The following is a 19,981-nucleotide window of genomic DNA, read 5'->3' as shown; positions in this document are numbered from 1 at the left end:
TAGTCCAGGGGCTTGAACTCAGGGTCTAGGCATTGTCTCTCAGCTTTTGCTTAAGGCTAGTACTCTACCACTTGAGCTACAGCTCTACTCCCATTGTTTTGGTGGTTAATTGGCAATAAGTCTCCCAGACTTTCCTTCTAGATCTGGCTTTGAACCATGAGTCTCAGATCCCAGCATCCTGAGTAGCTAGGATTATAGGAATGAACCACCAGCCCTTGGCTATACTGTCTCTTTAATAGAATACATGATGTTCATTAAGATCTCAAAATTCCATATCTCATCATGTATAAAACCATATTATATTTCAACTTTAACACAATAGAAATATTTCATTGCTTCACTGAAGTTTCCCAGCTTCTGTGAAATTATCCTCTTATAATTCCTTGTAAACATAAATTATAATGCTGTTGGGAAGGGAAAACAATTTTTTTCAAAAAGCACTGGATTGAGTAACCAAACAAGTCTATAAAAAAAAAGAAAGAAAGAAAAACTGCCTAGCAGAAATCAATCTAACTCTACAAGGTCAAAGCCAAGGTCAATATGGGTATACATTGATAACAAATCAATTCAAATAATACCCGACTCATACCAATATAGACTTAAGAAACAGCTCTGTCTTGTATTAAGTACAGTAATGGAGAATTTTGATTTTATTTCCCTATGTTATGTGACTACCTGGCAGTTAGGCAGTTAGGCATTTAGGGTGAGGAGTTGAAGCTTGCTTTTCTAATTGTTCTTGCAATGCCTTAGATGACCCACTGTGCTATCTGACAAGATGCTGGCCTAAGGTAGCTTTCACGAAGATGGCCACTGGTATTGCTTTGCTAAAACATATTCTTAGGATAGATCTAAACTCAGTAGGGAAAAGTGACATGAATCGTTAATAGTATAACAAGATACACAAGACAGAAAACTGCCAACAGGGTTCATCAATTTCCTTGACATGGGGGTCAGGATGTTCACTGAACTATTTAGAAGCAAAGTGATAGCCTATCTTCCATTTTCAGGAAAGTTGAAAAATGTGTTAAATATGCATATGTAGAAAGATGGATAAGGTAGGGAGAGGATGAGAAGCACAAATATGAAATGCTAATATTTAGGAGACTCAAGGTAAAGGGCTATGTAATGATTTCTGGATCTGTTTTTACAACTTTTATGTAAAGTCTAAAATTATTTCAAAACAATAATTTATACGTGGAATTTTTTTCCTGGGGATGGTACAAACAAAAAAAGTTGAAAAGCAGCAAAGTCCTATATAGCAGAGCTATTTGAAAAAGGGATAGAGCTAATATCTTTGAGTCAGTATCTTAAAACTTCTTGTAGAGATTTTAAAAAGAAAGAAAACAGAAGGAAACACAACAGCTCAAGGCTAGCACTCTACCACTTGAGCCACAGCACCACTTGTGGCTTTTTCTGAGTAGTGTTTTGGGGATAAGAGGCTCATGGACTTTTTCTTCCAGGCCTGGCTTTGAACCTCCATCCTCAGACTGCAGCCTCCTGAGTAGCTAGGATTACAGGCATGAGCCACAGGTGCCTGGTAAAAATTTGTTCTTGACAAGATCAGTAAAGGATTAGAAATCATTAAGACTAACAGAGGGAAAAAAAGCCTCCTTTTTAGGTTGATTCAGAAATCACAGGCAAATATCTAAAAGCATACTTGAGACTACTACTAAGTCCCTAATATCACAAACTTTTATCATGTAGATGCTGACTGCTTCAGTTTCACTACAAAACCTAACAAGCACCCTAAATACAATGTATTGGCGAAAGCTTTTCTGCAGTTAAAACATGCTATTGTTTAAAGGCTCAAGTAAAATTCTGACAAAACTGTGACATCATCTGTTACTTTCTTGTTATAGTAGATTTCAGATTCTTTATTCCAGTGTGGCCATTGACATTTCATACTATTCTTCTCTCACTATATAATCAACTTAGAGGCAGATGTGACTCGCTGATGCTGACACTTCCCTAATGCTTAGCCATGTATATAGGGACAAAAAATGTGTATAACGTGTTAAGTTAAGGACACTTTAATCCTGATTCCCATTTCGCATTTGGAATGCGCCAGAAACATTTCCTTTTTTGGCATAGAACAAAGAGCTCATTGCCTCTTTGCCTCCCACCAGCTAAACTCAGTCGCTTGGAACTTAGGTTCTGGATTAAAGACTCAAAACTCTTTTTGCTGACCTTAGTGTGGCATATAGCTTAAGAAAAAAATAACTTTTGTGCCTGCTTTGAAATGGTGCAGGAGAATTTCTTCAGATATTGTCAATCTCAGGAGCATCATTCCCAGGGTGTCTCCGAAACACAGAAAGTAAAGATGGTTTTTCCTTTATCAGTACATTCACAGAGAATATGCAGGTAGGTTTTTCTATCCTCTTCCTACTCTGAAATGAGATTTTGAGGTTTAGCATACAAAATAACAGAACAAAGAACAGGAATCTTAGTGTTTATTGCATATATTTTAACACATGGTATAATATATATGTTTTTTTAGCTGAAAATAATTACTTAATTCAGCAGCCATCTTTGTGGGCTGAGTAACATCAGGGCATGAATCCTATGACTTTTTATTGACACAATTTTGGTGGAGTTGGGACTTAAGAGCACAATTGGTTTGGGCATATTGTATCTGAGTTGTTTGATACAGTTAGCATACTTGTAATGACAAGTGTCCAGATGAAAAAATTGAATAGATAGAATGAACAGTCTAGGTTTCTAGAACGTTGATTATAGGATTCTAAAATCACTAAGAGTTTTAATAAATCGATCCTTTTAATGTGTATGTGATTTAATTTGAAGCTGGATCAAAACATTAAAAATGGATACCAACATATCCATTAAACAATGCCAGTTTAATGCTGACATTAAATGCAGCTAAATGACTGTGCCAGAATCAAAAGACCCAGAACAACAACAAGAAAAACAACAACAAAACTCTATCTAAAATCTATGTGAACCTTTAGTTAAAACTGAGGGTTTTTTTTCTTTCTTTTTTTTTTTTTTGTTGTTGGGTCGTGGGCCTTAACTCTGGGCCTGGGCACTGTCCTCAGCTCTTCAGCATTAGCCCTACCACTTGAGCCACAGTGCCACTTCTGGCTTTTTTTGTGTATGTGGTGCGGAGGAATCAAATTCAGGGCCTCATGCAGGTGCGGCAAGCACTCTACCACTGAGCCACCTTCCCAGCCCCAGACTGAGTATTTTCTATGCAACTATTTCTGACAAAGAAGCAGGAGGCTCTCATAAGCTCCTCTGAAGACGCAATAGAATACTTCGTAAATATTTGAAAGTAGTTATCAGTTCCATTACCTGTTTATGATGGGTCTGGTCATGATTAATATTCACCACTATGACTCAAGTCCTGATCCATCAGCCTTCTACAGACTATCTTCCATGGTTGGATTGGTTATTTGGCTACTTCTATGCTACTTCTAGACAGAGTGCCAATGCCAAAGTGAGTGGCTGAGAGTAGTATAGATAGGAAGCAAGTTATTTTATATACTGGCATGCTTCCTTCTATGAAATAGAATAAAAAGAATAAAGGGTAGGAAAAACTTTAGGTCCTCTTTCCGTTGAAATTTGCATAGTTTAATCACTAATCAAGTTGGAAGAATAACTGCAGAGAAGTATAATGAATGTTTACTATATATTAGCCAGGATCTCAGCTACTCTGAATATATTAATCACATTGTTAAAATTATGGGCCTAAAGGGATTAGGTAACAAATGGCAGGGCTGTTGATGCCTTGGAACAGTTTCTTTCCTACTCTAGAGTCTCCATTCTCTAATTGTCTATTTTTTTAAAAATCTTTTTAACTAGCTTTTAAAAATCAAAACAAATATACTTACTTTAGAGGAAACTGGTCAAAATAAAATAGAAAAAAGTATTGCTAATAACGCCACTTATATTTGTCCTGTTAACGTTAATAGTGTGCATAAATTTCTGCCATATGAACATATATAATCTACTTACCATTATTGGTCATTTAGAATTTTTAACTTTTCCCAATAATATAGAATATCAAATGCAGACATAAACTACTTTTTTGGTGAATTATCATTTCTTTATAATAGATGCCTATAGTATTACTAGCACCAGAAACTTTTTAATATAGCAAAAATTTACTCTTTTTTTTTTTTCCTGTGCTGATCCTGGGGCTTAAACTCATGAACTTAGGACCTAAGCATAGTCCCTGTCCCTGATTCTCCCCTCCCTTTCCCCTACCCCCCGCCCCTGTTTTGCTCAAGGCTAGCACTCTACCAGTTGAACCACAGCTCCACTTCAGGATTTTTTGGTGGTTAATTGAAGATAAGAAACGTACAGACTTTCCTACCCAGACTGGCTAGATAACAGGATCCTCAGATCTCAGCCTCCCTAATTAGTTAGAATTAATTACAGGGATGAGTCACTGATGTCCAGCCATAAATTTACTTCTGATGGTGTTTCCCAATGCACACATCTACACAGAGGAGAGTGCTATTTTTGCTAATGCAGCTGATGAGCATTATCCTCTCAATTTTCAAGAAAACCTTATTTACAACATCAAACCTATGAAAATGCACTCCGCTTCCTTTATATTTTATACCTAATAAAGCATACATCTTAAGTTAGGAGTCCAGAGTGTAAAGGTCTGCATGCTGAAGCATTGTTTCACCCCAAGGCAAATGATAACAAATTTGTTTTTTGATGACCTAGGGTTGCCACTTACCAGATACAATAAATACAGGCATCTGAAAACAGAATGGTTTACCATGAGAATCAGTGAAGTCCTCACCATTAAAAACATTCAATTTAAGACTGGCTAGGGTGTCAATGAAGAATCTGTCAGGTGACCTCTAAAGTTTCTATCATATGATTCTGCAATGTTCTTCTCTATTTCTGGAGACTATTGACTTACTTTGCATCACCAATTGCCAAGGATTTTTTTTTATATACAAACAGAATGACTCTTTAAATGCTGGGCTTTTGGGGATGGGGGGTTATGTTGGTCAATTTTCTATTCAAAGTCACTACAGTTGTAAGTTATGCTTGAGATATAATTGTGTGTATGCACAATATAGATAATAAAAATAGAATGATCAATAGCTGAGTGTTTGTGGAATCTAGAGAAACAGTCACATCAGTAGTTTTTGAGTCTCAATTTTAAAACCATACATAAATTTACAGGTACACAGCTATATGGGAAGTACACTTAAAACTAGGTGTTTTTGCATGTGTTCCAAAAGTTTCTACATTATTGTATAAAATAGTATAATGTAATCATTTTGGGAGAGTAGAAATAGGGAAAAAGGATATGGAAAACTTTTTATTTCTTATTTCCTCTTATAGTATTGCATGCATAAGGAGCAAAGAGTACTCCCTTTAATAATAATACAAAATTTCTTATGCATAAAAGAAATCTTAGAAACAATGTGAACTTCACATCAGTAGCCAGTGGCAGCTATTTTTCATTCAGTTTTCAGCAAAAGAATTCCAAATGTTTCCCAGCCTTCAACGTTGGGATTCATCACCTTGAGAGAAATTAACTTCCTTCACTTTTTCATTCCCAAGCTTTGATTGGTTCACTCCAAGTTGATAGAGACAAGTTAGGTTAAATGTCTGTTACTAAAATACTAAAAGGGGCTGGGAAGGTGGCTCAGTGGTAGAGCGCTTGCCTTGCATGCCTGAGGCCCTGGGTTCAATTCCTCAGCACCACATAAGCAGAAAGAAAAAAGCCGGAAGTGGTGCTGTGGCTCAAGTGGTAGAGTGCTAGCCTTGAGCTGAAGAGCTGAGGGACAGTGCCCAGGCCCAGAGTTCAGGCCCCACGACTGCCCCCCCCCCAAAAATACTAGAATTTATAACTTTCATTAATGATTACCAGTGGTAACTGTTATGGTACAATCTTACTATGCAGAATAAGGAAAATGAAGTGCAGATACACCATCACATTAGTGCAAACACAACAGTTTTATACATGCATGTAATACATATGCAGGCAAAACGTAGAAAGCCACCTCAGAGGATTCACTGCAGACTGTCAGCAAGTTGTTTACTTGGGGATACAGAGTAGGATGGGGAGTAGAGGACCAGATGAACTGAAGCTTTGGTTTTCCCTTACCAAATACCTGTTTGTTAGTTTAAATAACTATATTAACACTCCATAGGCAAAAAGACAAGGAAAAAAAAAACTATGTTGGAAACAAGATTTCCTCATTTCCTTGATGTCTTTATCCCTAGTATTAAGTGCTCATTTACATAGTTCCCAGCATCTGTAATTCCTCCTAAAAGGCATATTTCCTGTGAAGTATCTACATAATTGTGTCTGTTTGTCTCATGCTTATACCTAATTTCCACTAAGGCATCAGAAGCCTGCAGACTTCTTGGTAATTTTTCTCTGACCAAATTATATTCCTATTTTATCTTTTCAGCAATCTTGAGAATTCATCAAAGATCCCACCCACTTTCTAGTTTCTACCTAAAGGTATTTAAGTGATAAAAATCTCTTCACCTATTTAAAGCATGCCAAAAAACAAGTGTGAGGTTAATTTACTGAAATCATTATCTCCCCTTTTAGGGAATGTGAAATGTTTTTATTTTTACTACAAAAGCAAGCAAGCCATTTAAAACAGGGGGGAATGTGGGAAAGATGAATTAGAGAAGGAAAGTGTCAATAAAAATCTAAACTATGTTTAGAACTCTTACACGTTGCTTTGTGTCCTATTATTGTCTATGGTTATTTTTTAAATATATGTGTGTTTGTGTCTATCCCTAGATGCTCAGTACAAAACTCAAAATAAGAGATGAGCAATCAGCTGAGGTATTTGACTACTTTAGTTGTAAGAAAAGGTAAGTACTTTAGTGAGATTACTTAAGCTTCATTATTACTGGCTGCTCTACAAACTATTGTCAAAAAATATGGAGATCAGGACACTGTATTTTCCAATCATGTTTTCACATTGGCACTGCAGTATCCGTAGGACACCATCTCTACATAGGGCCTGACCATACTATAGAATGTGGTATCAGCTCTGCAGAAAGTGTATATATATTCCAAACTGTACTTTGACTTTCTAGTATTCATCTAGGAAAGCAGACTAGGGGACATGGCTTAGACTCTCCTAATTTCAATTTCCTGTTTTTGTGACTGTATTTATTCATAAGCCTACACATGTCAAATTTCTTCCAAACTAAAGTGATAAAAAAAAGAATTTTTACTCTCAAACTAGAAGTATCATAGAGACATGTAGTATTAAAGGCTTTTCAGTAGAGTTTCTTCACAGACCAAGAAATAGCAACAAAACTAGAAAGACAGCCAAATAATTAGGAAAAAATATTTACCAGTAAAATATCAGACAAGGGTCTAATATCCATTATATCCAGGGAACTCAAACTAACCCCTCACAAATCTAACAAACCAATCATGAAATGGTCAAGGGAATTAAAGAGAGACTTCTCAGAAGAAGAGATAAAAATGGCAAAGAAGCACATGAGGAAATGTTCATCATCCCTGGCTGTAAAGGAAATGCAAGTAAAAACAACACTGAGATACCACCTTACCCCAGTCAGAATGGCTCACATCCTAAAGTCAGCCAATGACAAATGCTGGAGGGGATGCGGAGAAAGAGGAATCCTATCACACTGCTGGTGGGAATGTATTCTAATACAACCAGTTTGATATAACCAGGTTGGAAAACAGTCTAGAGATACCTCAGAAAGCTACATATAGACCTCCCCTATGACCCAGCCATACCATTCCTAGGCATCTACCCTGAGCAACAGGAACCAGTATACAAAGACACATGCACCTCCATATTTATTGCAGCACTGTTTACAATAGCCAAGATTTGGAAACAACCCAGATGCCCCACTACTGATGAGTGAATCCAAAAATTGTGGTATCTATATACAATGGAATATTATGCAGCCATTAGAAAGGACAAAATAAAGGCATTTGCAGAGAAATGGATGGAACTAGAGCAGATTATTTTGAGCCAAGTAAGCCAAGAACAAAGAGACAAATGGCACATGGTCTTCCTGCTAGGTGGAGGCTAAAGCCAAAATACAAGAAGATATGGCAAAGTAAAAGGACTCAAGAAACAAAGGACAGCCACCCATTTTATCATATCATTGCTAAATGACTACATGTTCTAGACCACATATATGGTAGATATATGCACACAACGGAGGGAAGCCAGGAGAAAGAACAGAATAAGTGGGAACAGCCTACACTAAGCAAAAGGAAAGAAATGTAAACATTACCTGATGTGGAAAAAATAACTTGTATTGTCAAAGCTCATAGAATTCACAAACTGTTTAGACCATGATAATGACAATTTGCCTTGTGAAAGTTAAAATGTGTTTGTGATTCTAAGTATCACTCTTCCACAATACTGTGAAATATGTGAAATTTATGTGATCACCTAATCTCAATTTTTTTAAAAAAGTGAGAGAAGGGATAGGGTAGAAGCCATGGGTGACAATGTTGTCACTTTGTATTCATATAGTGTTTTGTAGAATGGGAACTTCTTTGTACAACTACTTAAAGATAATAATAATTTTTAAAAAGGCTTTTCATTAGAAAAAAAAAAGTACAAAAATGTAAGGCCTGAAAATTTGAAACCACTGCAGGAAAAGTTAAAGATACTTGAAACGATAGGCAATTTTTAAAAATTGAACTCAGTTAATCAAGAAGTAAGAGTAAGAACTAACAGATGGGGGGTTGGGAAGGTGGCTCAGTGGTAGAGTGCTTGCCTTGCATGTATGAAGCCCTGGGTTAGATTCCTCAGCACCACATAAGCAGAAAAAGCTGGAAGTGGCGCTGTGGCTCAAGTGGTAGAGCACTAGCCTTGAGCTGAGGACAGCGCCCAAGTCCAGAGTTCAAGCCCCATGACCAGCCAAAAAAAAAAAAAAGAGAACTAATAAATGGATCATATCACATTAAAAAGCTTTGCCAGCTATTCATCTCAAAAAGTATTACTCCCTAGAATATAAATATATAAAAAATAAGCACTAAAAGATGAAATATTACAATTACCAAATGAGGCAATGAATTGGAAAATTCTTAAGAAGTATAAATGATCAATAAATATTCAAATGCTCAACACTTTAAGTATAAATGAAATGCAAATCGAAAGCAACACTGAGATTCCATCTTACCCCATTCAGAATGGCTACATCACAAAAACAAAAAACCACAGGTAGGCAGGAAACTTTATACACTCTTGGTGGGAATACCCTTATTAGTGCAGCCTTATGGAAGTCAGTATGGAAGTTCCTCAAGCAATTAAATATTAAATATAGAATTACTATATGACCCTGCTTTATGACTCCTGGACATAGACCTGACGGAAAGTAAGTCAGCCTACAACTTGGAGACTACTGGGAAAGAGAATCACTCTAAGCAGGGAAGAGACAAAAAGATGGGTAAATATGAAAGTATAGCACATACACATTTGTACAGGACATAGTGGAACCTATATACAATTCTGTAAGAAAGTTTAAGAAAAGGGACCAGTCAGTCTATCTTTTCAAGGAAGCCATTTGTCTCCATGTCCCCACCCAAGGTAAGAAGCAGGTTGATTTACAGTAGGAACTTAGTAACTCTGCAGACTAATAAGTGAATTCATATTTAAAACAATTCCACTATATACCCATAGGGTTTGTTCTTGTGGGTCCCTGAACACTTCACTAGGTACTGAGATAACACAGATATACATGAGCTATACTTTATTTTGAAGAAAAATTACTGGAAAAATAAAGCACACTCTACTGAGTTAGATGACATAGTTTCAACTTATGATTCTGTTCACTAAAATACCTCCGTTTTCCTAGTCTAACCTTAGGCTCAAATGATAACAGACATTGAAATGCTACAAAAACTGAGTACAATGAGCAAATATTGGATGAGAGGTTCAAAACCTACATCCAATTTTTATGACAAATTTCCTTATGTGCGTTTCTGTATTTCCTTATTGTAATATAAAATCTCTTTATCTCTAACTTCAAAACAAATTCTTATCATCAGGAAAATTTATTTCCCTCTGAAAACATCCTTGAAGTAATCTTGAATTGACCAATCATATCAAATCCCTAACTGCAGTTTTCCTTTCTAACATCTTCCTTCTCACATCTTTTATTACATGTAGCTTGTATTAATGAAGGTTTCAACATTAAGTTTAGTTCTAGCCAGGTGCCAGTGGCTCACACCTGTAATCCTAACTACTCAGGAGGCTAAGATCTGAGGACAGTGGTTCAAGCCAGCCTGGGCAGGAAAGTCTGTGACTCTTATCTCCAATTGACCACCAGAAAACCAGAAGTGGCACTGTGACTAAAGAGGTAGAGCGCTTACCTTGAGCTGAAGGGCTCAGACAGTACCCAGGCCCATAGTTCAAGCCCTACAAACAACCAAAAAAAAAAAAAAATCCAAACCCATGTTTCAACCTCTTTCAATATGGCTGCTTCACAGGTCATCTCCCAAATCTGTAAGAGGAGTGACTGTAGCATTTACAGGCAAAAGTTAAAGAAATTATCTGCAAAAAGTAAGAAAGACCAAGGTGAAATCCTATGGGTATAGATTAAGACTTAAATATTGAGACTGACACCCTGCAGTGCATGCTCTACTGTGCCACTAATAGAGGCAAAGAAAAGGTGCCTGTATCCCTATTTAAGCATTTTGTTTTTTCCCTTCCCCTCCCCAAACTGGAGAAGTGTACATACAAGATGCAGGGCACCGACATCAAATACAGTGAAAACGGGATATTCCCTGGGGGAGGAACATACAAAGAAACAAAAAAAATCACATGGTACATTATAAATATGTTAGGAACAATAGCAAGAAAGAAAAAAAGACTTGTGTCCCTATCTTTTTTTTTTTTGTCAGTCGTGGGGCCTGAACTCTGGGCTTGGGCATTGTCCCTCAGCTCTTCAGCTGAAGGCTAGCACTCTACCACTTGAGCATCAGCCCCACTTCTGGCTTTTTCTGCTTATGTGGTGCTGAGGAATCGAACCCAGGGCCTCATGCATGCAAGGCAAGCACTCTACCACTGAGCCACCTTCCCAGCCCTTGTGTCCCTATCTTGGGGTTCATTTCGCCTAACATCATCTTATCTGGCCATATGTACATAGCTTTGGACTTTTTCTGCTTGTCCCAGACATATACTAGTTGTTGCAAATAAGGGAAACCATAGGACCTATGTTACTTTGGGCCTGGCTTACTTCACTTAACATAATTTTTTCCAAGTCTTTCCATTTCTTAACAAATGGGGCAATGCCATTCTTTCTGATGGAGGCATAGAATTCCATTGTATATATATACCAAATATCTACTGAGGGGCATCTGGGTTGGTTCCATATCTTAGCTATGGTAAACAGTGCTGCAATAAACATAGTTGTACTGGTAGCTTTAGTCTGGCCTTGTTTGTGATCATTTGGGTAAATGCCCAAAGTGGGATTGCTGGGTCATAGGGGAGCTCTATGTGGAGTCTTTTAGGAACCTCCATACTGCTTTCCAAAGTGGTTGAACAAGTTTACACTCTTACCAACAATGTGGTAGGGTTCCCTTCTGGCCACATCCCCTCCAGCATCTGTTGCTATTAGATTTCTTGATGATAGCCATTCTAACTGGGGTGAGGTGGAATTTCAATGTTGCTTTGATTTATATTTCTTTTATGGCCAAAGAGGTTGAGCATGTCTATTGTCCATTCTTATTTCCTCTTCAGAGAAGTTTCTCTTGAGATGTACAAGACACTATGTTGAAAAATGAACTTTACAATTTAGGTGTGTGTGTGGTGGGAAGAGTATAATTGTGGAGGTGGGAGGGAAGGGAGGATAGGGGGAAAACAAAGGAGGAGGTAACAATGCTTGATATGAAATGTGCTCATTACCTTGCTCATGTAACTGTAACCCCTCTATATAGTATTTTTACAATAAAAAAAATAAAAAATAAAAGAAGAAGAAAAGGAGCCTGATTCCTGAAAGTCTCTACAAAAGCTTATGCATAGCTAATGTGTTCTGAGGGCAAGCACAACGTCTGATCATTCCAGGAGATCAATGAGTAAAAGCTGTGAACAATTTAAATCATAAACATAAAACATGGGATCTTGCAGTTAACATAGCGCTCATCCTACAGGGCAAGAGAGAAATGATCAAGATGTTGTAGCCCAACTGTAGCTCCCTAACTTTTCTATTGAAGAAGCTAGGAGGAGACAGGAGAACCACAGAACTGCATCTGTTCAATGTTTATAACAAAACTGCCAACTCTTTGTAATAACAAATCTGTTACTCTGCAACTATGCTGAAGCTAGGATTTTGAGCACCCACAAGAATTATATAAAATGTGAGGGAAAAATTATCCTTTTGGCAAAGCAACATACCTTCTTCTGATTTCCACATTCTAAATGTTCAAAGCCAGTCTTTGGGAGATTTGTTCTGTGGAGCTCTTCTTTGGTACAAAGTTCATCACAGAAACGTGTGTTCTAACATAAATGTTTCTAAGCCCACATCGAAGCTCACACAAAAAATATGATGACTAGCCAATCAACTGAAAAATATACCACTTTTGTCTTTTATTTTCTTCTTCTTCTTCTTTTTCTACATGCATACGCCAGTCTTGGGGCTTCAATGGAAGGCCTGAACACTGCCCCAGAGCTTTTTGGCTCAAGGTTGAAACTCTACCACTTGAGCCACAGTTCTACTCCTGAATTTTGGGTAGTTAATTTGAAATAAGCGTGTCAGGAGCTTGCCTGCCTGGGCTGGCTTCAAACTATAATCCTTAGATATCTGCCTCCTAAGTAGCTACCATTACAGGCATGAGTCTCTGCTTTAAGTGTGTGTGTGTGTGCCAGTATACCATAATCATTAGACATGGTTGAAAAGAAAAAAAATGTGTCAAGTCTGAAATTTTCATTAAGAAAAACAGATGTTCAAGCCTGTCATTAGTAATTTATGCCTATAATCCTAATCTACTCAAGAGGCTAAAATCTGAGAATCACAGTTTAGAGCCAGGCCATGCAGACAAATGTAAAAGACTCATCTCCAATTAGTCAGCAAAAAGCTGAAAGGGAAGGCATGGCTCAACTGGTACAGCACCAACTGTGAGAGGAAAACAAGCAATAGGCCCTGAGTTCAAACCCAGTATTGGCAAAACACAAAAAAAAAAAAAAAAAACACACAAAAACAATATTTAGAAGAATATTTAGAAAATATTCTTAGCTGAAAATAACCAGATTTTTTTTCACCCTATACCATTTTTCATCACACTAGCATGGATATGACACAGGGAAGAACTCACAAATTAGTGCAAGAGACTTAAGAGCCTAAACAAACTACTTGACTTTTTTTATTTTGTATTTTTAGTACCCAGTTAATTACTAGGTACACACACACACATACATATATACATACAAGATATATAAATATATATATATGTAGATATGGAAGTGGACAAGGTATAGATTAATAAAATCACTTGTAATACACATGGTACATGAATATGTATTCACATATTCACATACAGATACATGAAGACATGCACATATGTTTACTTTCAACATCTGTAATGTTCCTAGTGGGAAGAAAACGATTCCTTAGACCTAAGAACTAAAAGTTCTTGGGCAGATGCTTTAAGGATCTGGTGGGAGGATTTTAGGTGGCATCCTAGTGTACTAACAACATGACCTCTGAAGATTGACCTTTGGCACTAGTAGAGTTGCCAAGATGACTTCACGATTCCTTCCTCAAGTCTCCCAACCCCACAAAGATCAAAATGTGGGAAATTAAGGATACTGTTTGTGTGCCTGTACTGGGGCCTGAACTGAGAACTCAGCACTTCATGCAGTCCCCTCAGGTTTTTGCTTAAGGTTGATGCTCTACCATGCGAGACACAGCTAGCTCCACTTCAGGCTTTTCGGTAGTTAATTGGAGATAAGAGTCTCGTGGACTTTTCTGCTGGAGCTGGCTTCGAATCAAGATCTTCAGATCTCAGCCTCCTGAGTAGCTGGTACTACAGGTGTGAGCCACCAGGGCCCAGAGGAAACTGCTTTTTGATGCAAATCCACAGCAGACCGGGTCATTTTTGTACAAAACCTTCCTGAGTGACTGAGGCCTACTGTGGAACCTCCACTATTTTAAACAAGTAGAAAATGCTGTTGTTGGTGGTCATTTTCTTCCAAGGATTTGACAAGAGATCATCTCCCACAACCAGCTCAACGCTGCAAAAATACAAAAGGTCTAAGAGAGGCCAAACGACTGGCCTAAGAGCTCACGGCAAGTCTATAAATGCCTAAGCCTAAACACATCCGGAAAAACAAGTATTCTCAGACGCTGCCTTCGCCCCATTGTCCTAGGCAGAGGTCAACGTTTGCGAACGACAGAGAAAACAACTGCGGATTGCAGATTGAGAAAGGATAGGAAGTGGTTATTAGCAAATCCCCGGGCCGGGGTTGGAGGGGGTGTTAGGGGGGAAGGGATCACCTGCTTTCCTGCCTCAAACCAGTGCGACTAGCCTTTCCTAAGCACATCAAGGGCGGGTGGGCCATTGTTTTCAGAACCAGCTGTGAAGACTGAGCACAGCCAGTGGCCTTGGAACAGCTGCGCCTGCCGCCTCCCGGGGGAGGGGGAGCGGCCTGGGGAGGTAGGGGGAGCTCGGCGCGCAGGGCGGCAAAGGGAAAGACCCCGCCGCGCCCCCTCCCGGCAAACGGGGAAGCACGGATACATACAGCGGAAGCCGCGGACTGGGGCCTCCTTCTGCACCCACGGAAAGTGCAAACGGCTCGCCCCAGGCTCCAGACGGGGCGCAGGGATGACCCGCCTTCACCAAAGGCTGACGCCTTTCCCACCCCTACCCGCTGGGAGGCTACGACTGCCAGCCTCCGCCGGCAGAAGTGCGCGCCACCACCCGGTACAGCGACCGGGAAAAGCGGTGGCCATCGGTGACCGAGCAAAGTCCGTGGTAAATAAGCTCAGTCCAGCTTGCGTCCCTTCCTCCCCCCTTCCATTCCCCCCCTTCCCCAACACACTGCGCGCCCCATCTCCCAGCCCGCATTTCCCACGCGCGCCCCGCGCACTCCGCCCCGCGGCCCTGGTCTCCCCACTCCCGACCTGGTCCTCCGATCGCCCCATCTTTCAGCCTGACCCCCCCCCCTCGGCATCCCCGCCCTAACCCCGGCGGCTCAGAACATCACACTCACCATCTCTTGGCGAAGGAGGTGAAGCTTGGTTTCCAGCCTCTCCAAGGTGCCGGAGTGGCTACGTCGTGGGGAGCTAGAGGTTGGGGAGGACGAGGAGGAGGAGGAGGAGGAAGACGAGGAAGGGGGGAAGCTGCAGTTGCTACTGCTATTGCTACTGCCGCAGCCGTCGCCGCCTCCGCCGCAGCCGCCCCCGCGGGGGTCCCGGTCCCTCTCCCTGGGAACCGGCTCCTCCCCACGGAGGGAGCGCGCCAGGCTCTCGGGTACTTTGCGCCCCAGCTTCAGTTCGATGTCTCTGAGGTCCGGCAGCGGGCCGTCTTCCATGACTTTCTTCAAGATCGGCGATAAGGATGATAATACACGTAGGAGCCGAGGAGAGGCAGCCAAGGCCTCCAAGGCGGCCGCGAGATCACCAGACCCTCGGTCCCTACCTTCCCTCCCGGGGCCGGGTCTCTTAACCTCCGCGCACCCCGGGCGCCGTCCGCCCCATAGCTGCTAACGCAGTGTCCGGCCCTGGGATCCGTACTGGCGGCGGTCGGGCTCCGCCGCAGCCACCCCGGCCTCTGCGACGTTGTCTCCAACACTTGCTAAAACCACTCAGGTCGCTTCTTTCTCCTCCTCCTCCTCCTCGTCCTCCTCCTTCTTTTCGGCCCGTTCCACTGCAAAGTTGAGTTAATTGATGTTGCCAGAAGGATTTATGGAGGGAATGGGGAAAGGGTGGAGGAGGCAAGTATCTTTATACCAAAAGAAAAGCGAAGGGAATCAAGCCTGCTTCAGCATTCTAAGAGGGAGGGAAAAATCATACTTAAAACTGACCATTCACATCCCTGAGCCATTCACTGAGCGTCCATCTGGTAGCTTGCGACATGAAAGAACGCTGTGGCCACACTCTCCGGTCGTTTCATTTTCGAGTCATATGTCTCCAGGCGTTTGGGATATCCTGGGTTGTCAGAAATAATCTCTGGTTAGTGGAAGAGGAGATTGGTCGATCGGTTAGGTTTGGAGGCCGCATGGACCCATCAAAAAAATAAAAAATAAGAAAGAGAGAGAGACGGTAATCTTGGCAGAAGTTTAACGGCTTCCTGGGGGCAGAATAAACACCCTCCTTCTCATTTAGACTGTTTGATCCAAGTCATTGTGTTCGTCTGAGCCTCGGAAACTTTAAACTCCGCTGGCAGGTGGACCAAACCAGGGCCAACCCCTCTACCGTATGTCGCCAATAAGAAGAGCAATAGAAATTCCCTCAACCATGCAGCTAATAGCAAGAGTTTCAATAGCCTGCTTTAAGTTGAGAAGATATCAGGTTTTCAGTTTTACAGGAGAAATACCAGCCTAGTACCTACAGCATTCCCAATTTAAAAGGGGGGAGGGGGAGGAGAGCAGAAGAATGACTAAATTTGAGATCCCTTCCTATCTCTCCACATCTTTCCCCAAAACAAACACTTAGCTTTACAAGCCTTTCCTAATAAGTTCACAAAAATAAGAGGAATGGAGGGATTTAGCCAAAAGCTGAATGAAAATGTACAATGAATCGTGACTGTCATAGAAATTTTCAGTATGTCATTGGATGCTGAAGTCAAAGAATTAAACAGCTTATATGACTACAGGCATAACTGTAGCTGTAGAATTTTAGGAAGGGGGGAGGGTTGTTCAGCTGCTGAGATACATCTGTTTTAATTATGGAAGAAAAATGCAGGGAATAACTTGTGAAAAAGTTATCTGCTTTAATCATTTATCTATAATTTCAAACTATTTAACAGAAACTCCAGTTGTGCAAATTTTTAATCAGAGATGCTTCTAACATCTAAATTGTTACACACACTACATAGATTAAAGGATTGATTCTGCATGGAGTTTGTGTTGATGAACTTCAAGTAAAAGATATGATTTTCAACCCAGTAAACTACAATTTTCTGGTTCAATTGCAGTATTTCAGAGTTCTAGCCTCTCTGTTATTGGGTTTGGGACACAAATAAATATTTTATGTTCTTGGTCTTCCTTCCCAGACTTCATAATCAAGACCATCAGTCAGGTAGATGCATTCCAGAATATGTTTTAATCATAGCCTCATCTAGGAAACCATCTAAAGAGAGAAAACATGGACCTTCTGCATGAGATCTTCCACATCAGGGAGAAAGTTGAATATCATCTCTTGTCCACAAGCCAGTAATTTTCATGTTATTTTTTGTTTTACTCTTAAAAAGAAATGACAAACATCGTCATACATTAGGTGGCCCAATTCAAGGTTAGAACCATCATTTATGGAATCAAAGGAAAACAAAATTAAAACTCAACTCACTGATAAAACAAGTTTGTCCTAAATTTGGAGAACCACAAGGTCATGGCATAAGAATTGTCCCATGACATGTAATTATGAGAGGCTTGTGTTTCAGTCAAGCTTTCATTATAAAACCTTTACAAAGTTCAGCATAGGCCTGGTGAGAATAGCAGCTTACAGATACAAATCTAGCTTGAACTTGGTCAATAAAAAAAGCATTTATTGTTTAAATGATCATCATTGTAACTATAAAAATGGGGCATTTTTACTATGAGTCACAGATAGTAAAATTGGTACTTGATGCTAAAGATAATCTAGATCTATGTTTAGGTGTTCTGCCGTATGAAACATGCCCCCATCCCTTATTAGTTATTTTTCCGTAAAGAGCCAACTGTTTCTGCTCTCAGAGGGAGACCCTCACACTTACCTACTGCCCTCTGAAGCTGCGAACGGGTGAGTCACCCCTTCTGCTCTTTTCTTGCTTTTGTAATAAGCAGAAAAGAAAAAAAAATCAACTTTGATAACAAAGATATGGCATCTATGTATAATAATCTGTTCCAGTAAAATACAGAACAAATATAAGCTTAAAGAAAAGCTTGGCTATATTCTTTTTTTTTTCAGTGTATTTCTTTATGACATTTTACTTTAAAATAGAGCCATTAGCCCTCTTAGCTAATTTTTAGAAGCCAATAAAGTCATACAATTTTAATTATTTGTGCTAACACTATTACTGCTTTGTGTGGTCTGATCTGGTACTTTTATAAGACATTACTTGTCCAAAGTATTTGAAAAATAAAGATCATCTTCTCATTAGGTCTTAAGTATAGTTTTTGATGGTTATCAAGATCCATCTGTGAGAAAGTTATGTGAGTAGTTTTACCAGTTTGCCGATTGCTGTCACCTGAAGTGTTAATTAATCAAGTGTTGCGATTTGGGGAATTCTTTGACAGTACCCTGCAGTAATGTGTCCAGATGGGAGCTTGGGGTGGAGTGAGACCTGCAAGGAGTAGAAAGGGAACAGAAGAAAGATAGCTAAAGACCAAGACCAAGAGGGAAGGCTCTGAGATTCTCAGTGTTAGCTGTGTTCCCTTCCTGTGCTTCTCTATCTTACCATCTTCAGGGCTCAGGGTGTTTTACCAGGACAATAAAGAGTAAGACTATAAAAATACTCATTTCTTGCGTTTGTGATGCAGTGTTTTATTCTGTATTATACTTTCTCTTGAGATTGCTAAGGTATGTTAGATAAGCCTTTGTTTTTTTTGTTGTTGTTGTTGTTTTTCTTTTCTTACCTAGACTGCACAGGGGATCTAGAACAAATGTTAAACCATAGAAAACTTTAAGAGGCTATGTTTCTTCTCACTCAGCGTGTGCTCACAGAAAATGAAAAGGAGCTTCTTATTTATTTTAGAAAAACCCTAGTGGTTAATTAAATAGGAACGTTGTTGGACTCAGATGACACGTTTTCAAAGAATGTCTCAGTCACAACAAACTGAGGTGATGCATGCTTCATACATTCCACCCACAGCACCACCCAGTAAAAGCTCCAGATCTTACAACAAAAGTGGACTGAGCGAGACTTGTGGAGTGTGGGTAACACCACTCCTTAATTTACTGCCAACACTGTGGTCAGAAGAAGAAAGGCCTTCCCCTTCTCTGGCATTGACTAAAAGTCTGAAGCAATCCCAGTATCTACTGGCACAGAGTTCAAGGCCTAGGGCAGAGTCTCTAACCTGAGATTCTACTCCCTGTTGTGGAGAATATCAAAAAGCCAACAGCGTCAAAATATCCTTAAGAGTACTGGGAAGTCACTACTTAATGGGTTTCAGTTTCTTTGGATCATTGTTTTAAATGTATAGAGCTGCTGCTTCTATAAATATTTTTGTTCAGCTTATAGGCATAATATGGAAGATGTCATAATAAAGCTAAAGAATGTTGACCTTGCCCATACATGGTAGAATTATATAGCAACTAAAGCTACTAAAGTTTTATCTGACCCATTTATAGAGTCATTTAATTCTCCTCTAATTTTATAGTTAGCGTGGACCTGTTTTGCATAGTGAAATCATCTATTTTATTAACAACTTGAGCAAATTGTGTATATGCCATACCTATTGCTGCCTATTGATCTATCAGCCAATCATTATCATCTATCTCTATTTCCTATAGATCTGAATGTCTCACCTTTAAAGAGTGAAGACCCTTTAAACAGTATTTACCTTAGAATCTAATTAATATTTATAATCAGAGCTAACCACTTCCCTCAGAGATTTAGCAGACAATACTAAAAAGTAGGTCAGCAGCATCTAAGACTCCTTTATCCCTCTTCACAATCCCAGTCAAATCTCTGCCTCCATTATTTGTAATAGTGCACTTTATTTTTTTGTTCTTGCTTTCCTCAGGCCCAAATTCCTAATGAAAGAGAAAAGATGTCTTCACTAATCTTGGTCTGTTTCCCTGTAGCCATTACAGCTTGACTTATAGGATGAACTATAAGTTCTTTTTGTGCTGTGTTGGTCTAAGTTTACAACTAGTTCTCTGAAAA

General features: G+C 39.6%; 1 protein-coding gene across 1 annotated transcript in view; it reads right to left on the bottom strand.

Moving 5' to 3' along the window:
* The window catches only part of Lurap1l (leucine rich adaptor protein 1-like), a 41,301-nt gene extending 25,040 nt beyond the window's left edge, over positions 1–16,261 (bottom strand). Inside the window, exon 1 of the mRNA XM_013026387.1 lies at positions 15,165–16,261. Within this exon, the coding sequence (XP_012881841.1) occupies positions 15,165–15,485 (321 nt within the window). The 5' untranslated portion in view covers positions 15,486–16,261. The remainder of the gene's footprint in view (positions 1–15,164) is intronic.
* Positions 16,262–19,981: the final 3,720 nt, after the last annotated feature.

This window comes from Dipodomys ordii, unplaced genomic scaffold (genome assembly GCF_000151885.1).
Source record: "Dipodomys ordii isolate 6190 unplaced genomic scaffold, Dord_2.0 Scaffold93, whole genome shotgun sequence".
Lineage (NCBI taxonomy): Eukaryota > Metazoa > Chordata > Mammalia > Rodentia > Heteromyidae > Dipodomys > Dipodomys ordii.
This window is presented reverse-complemented; position numbering and strand designations above follow the sequence as displayed.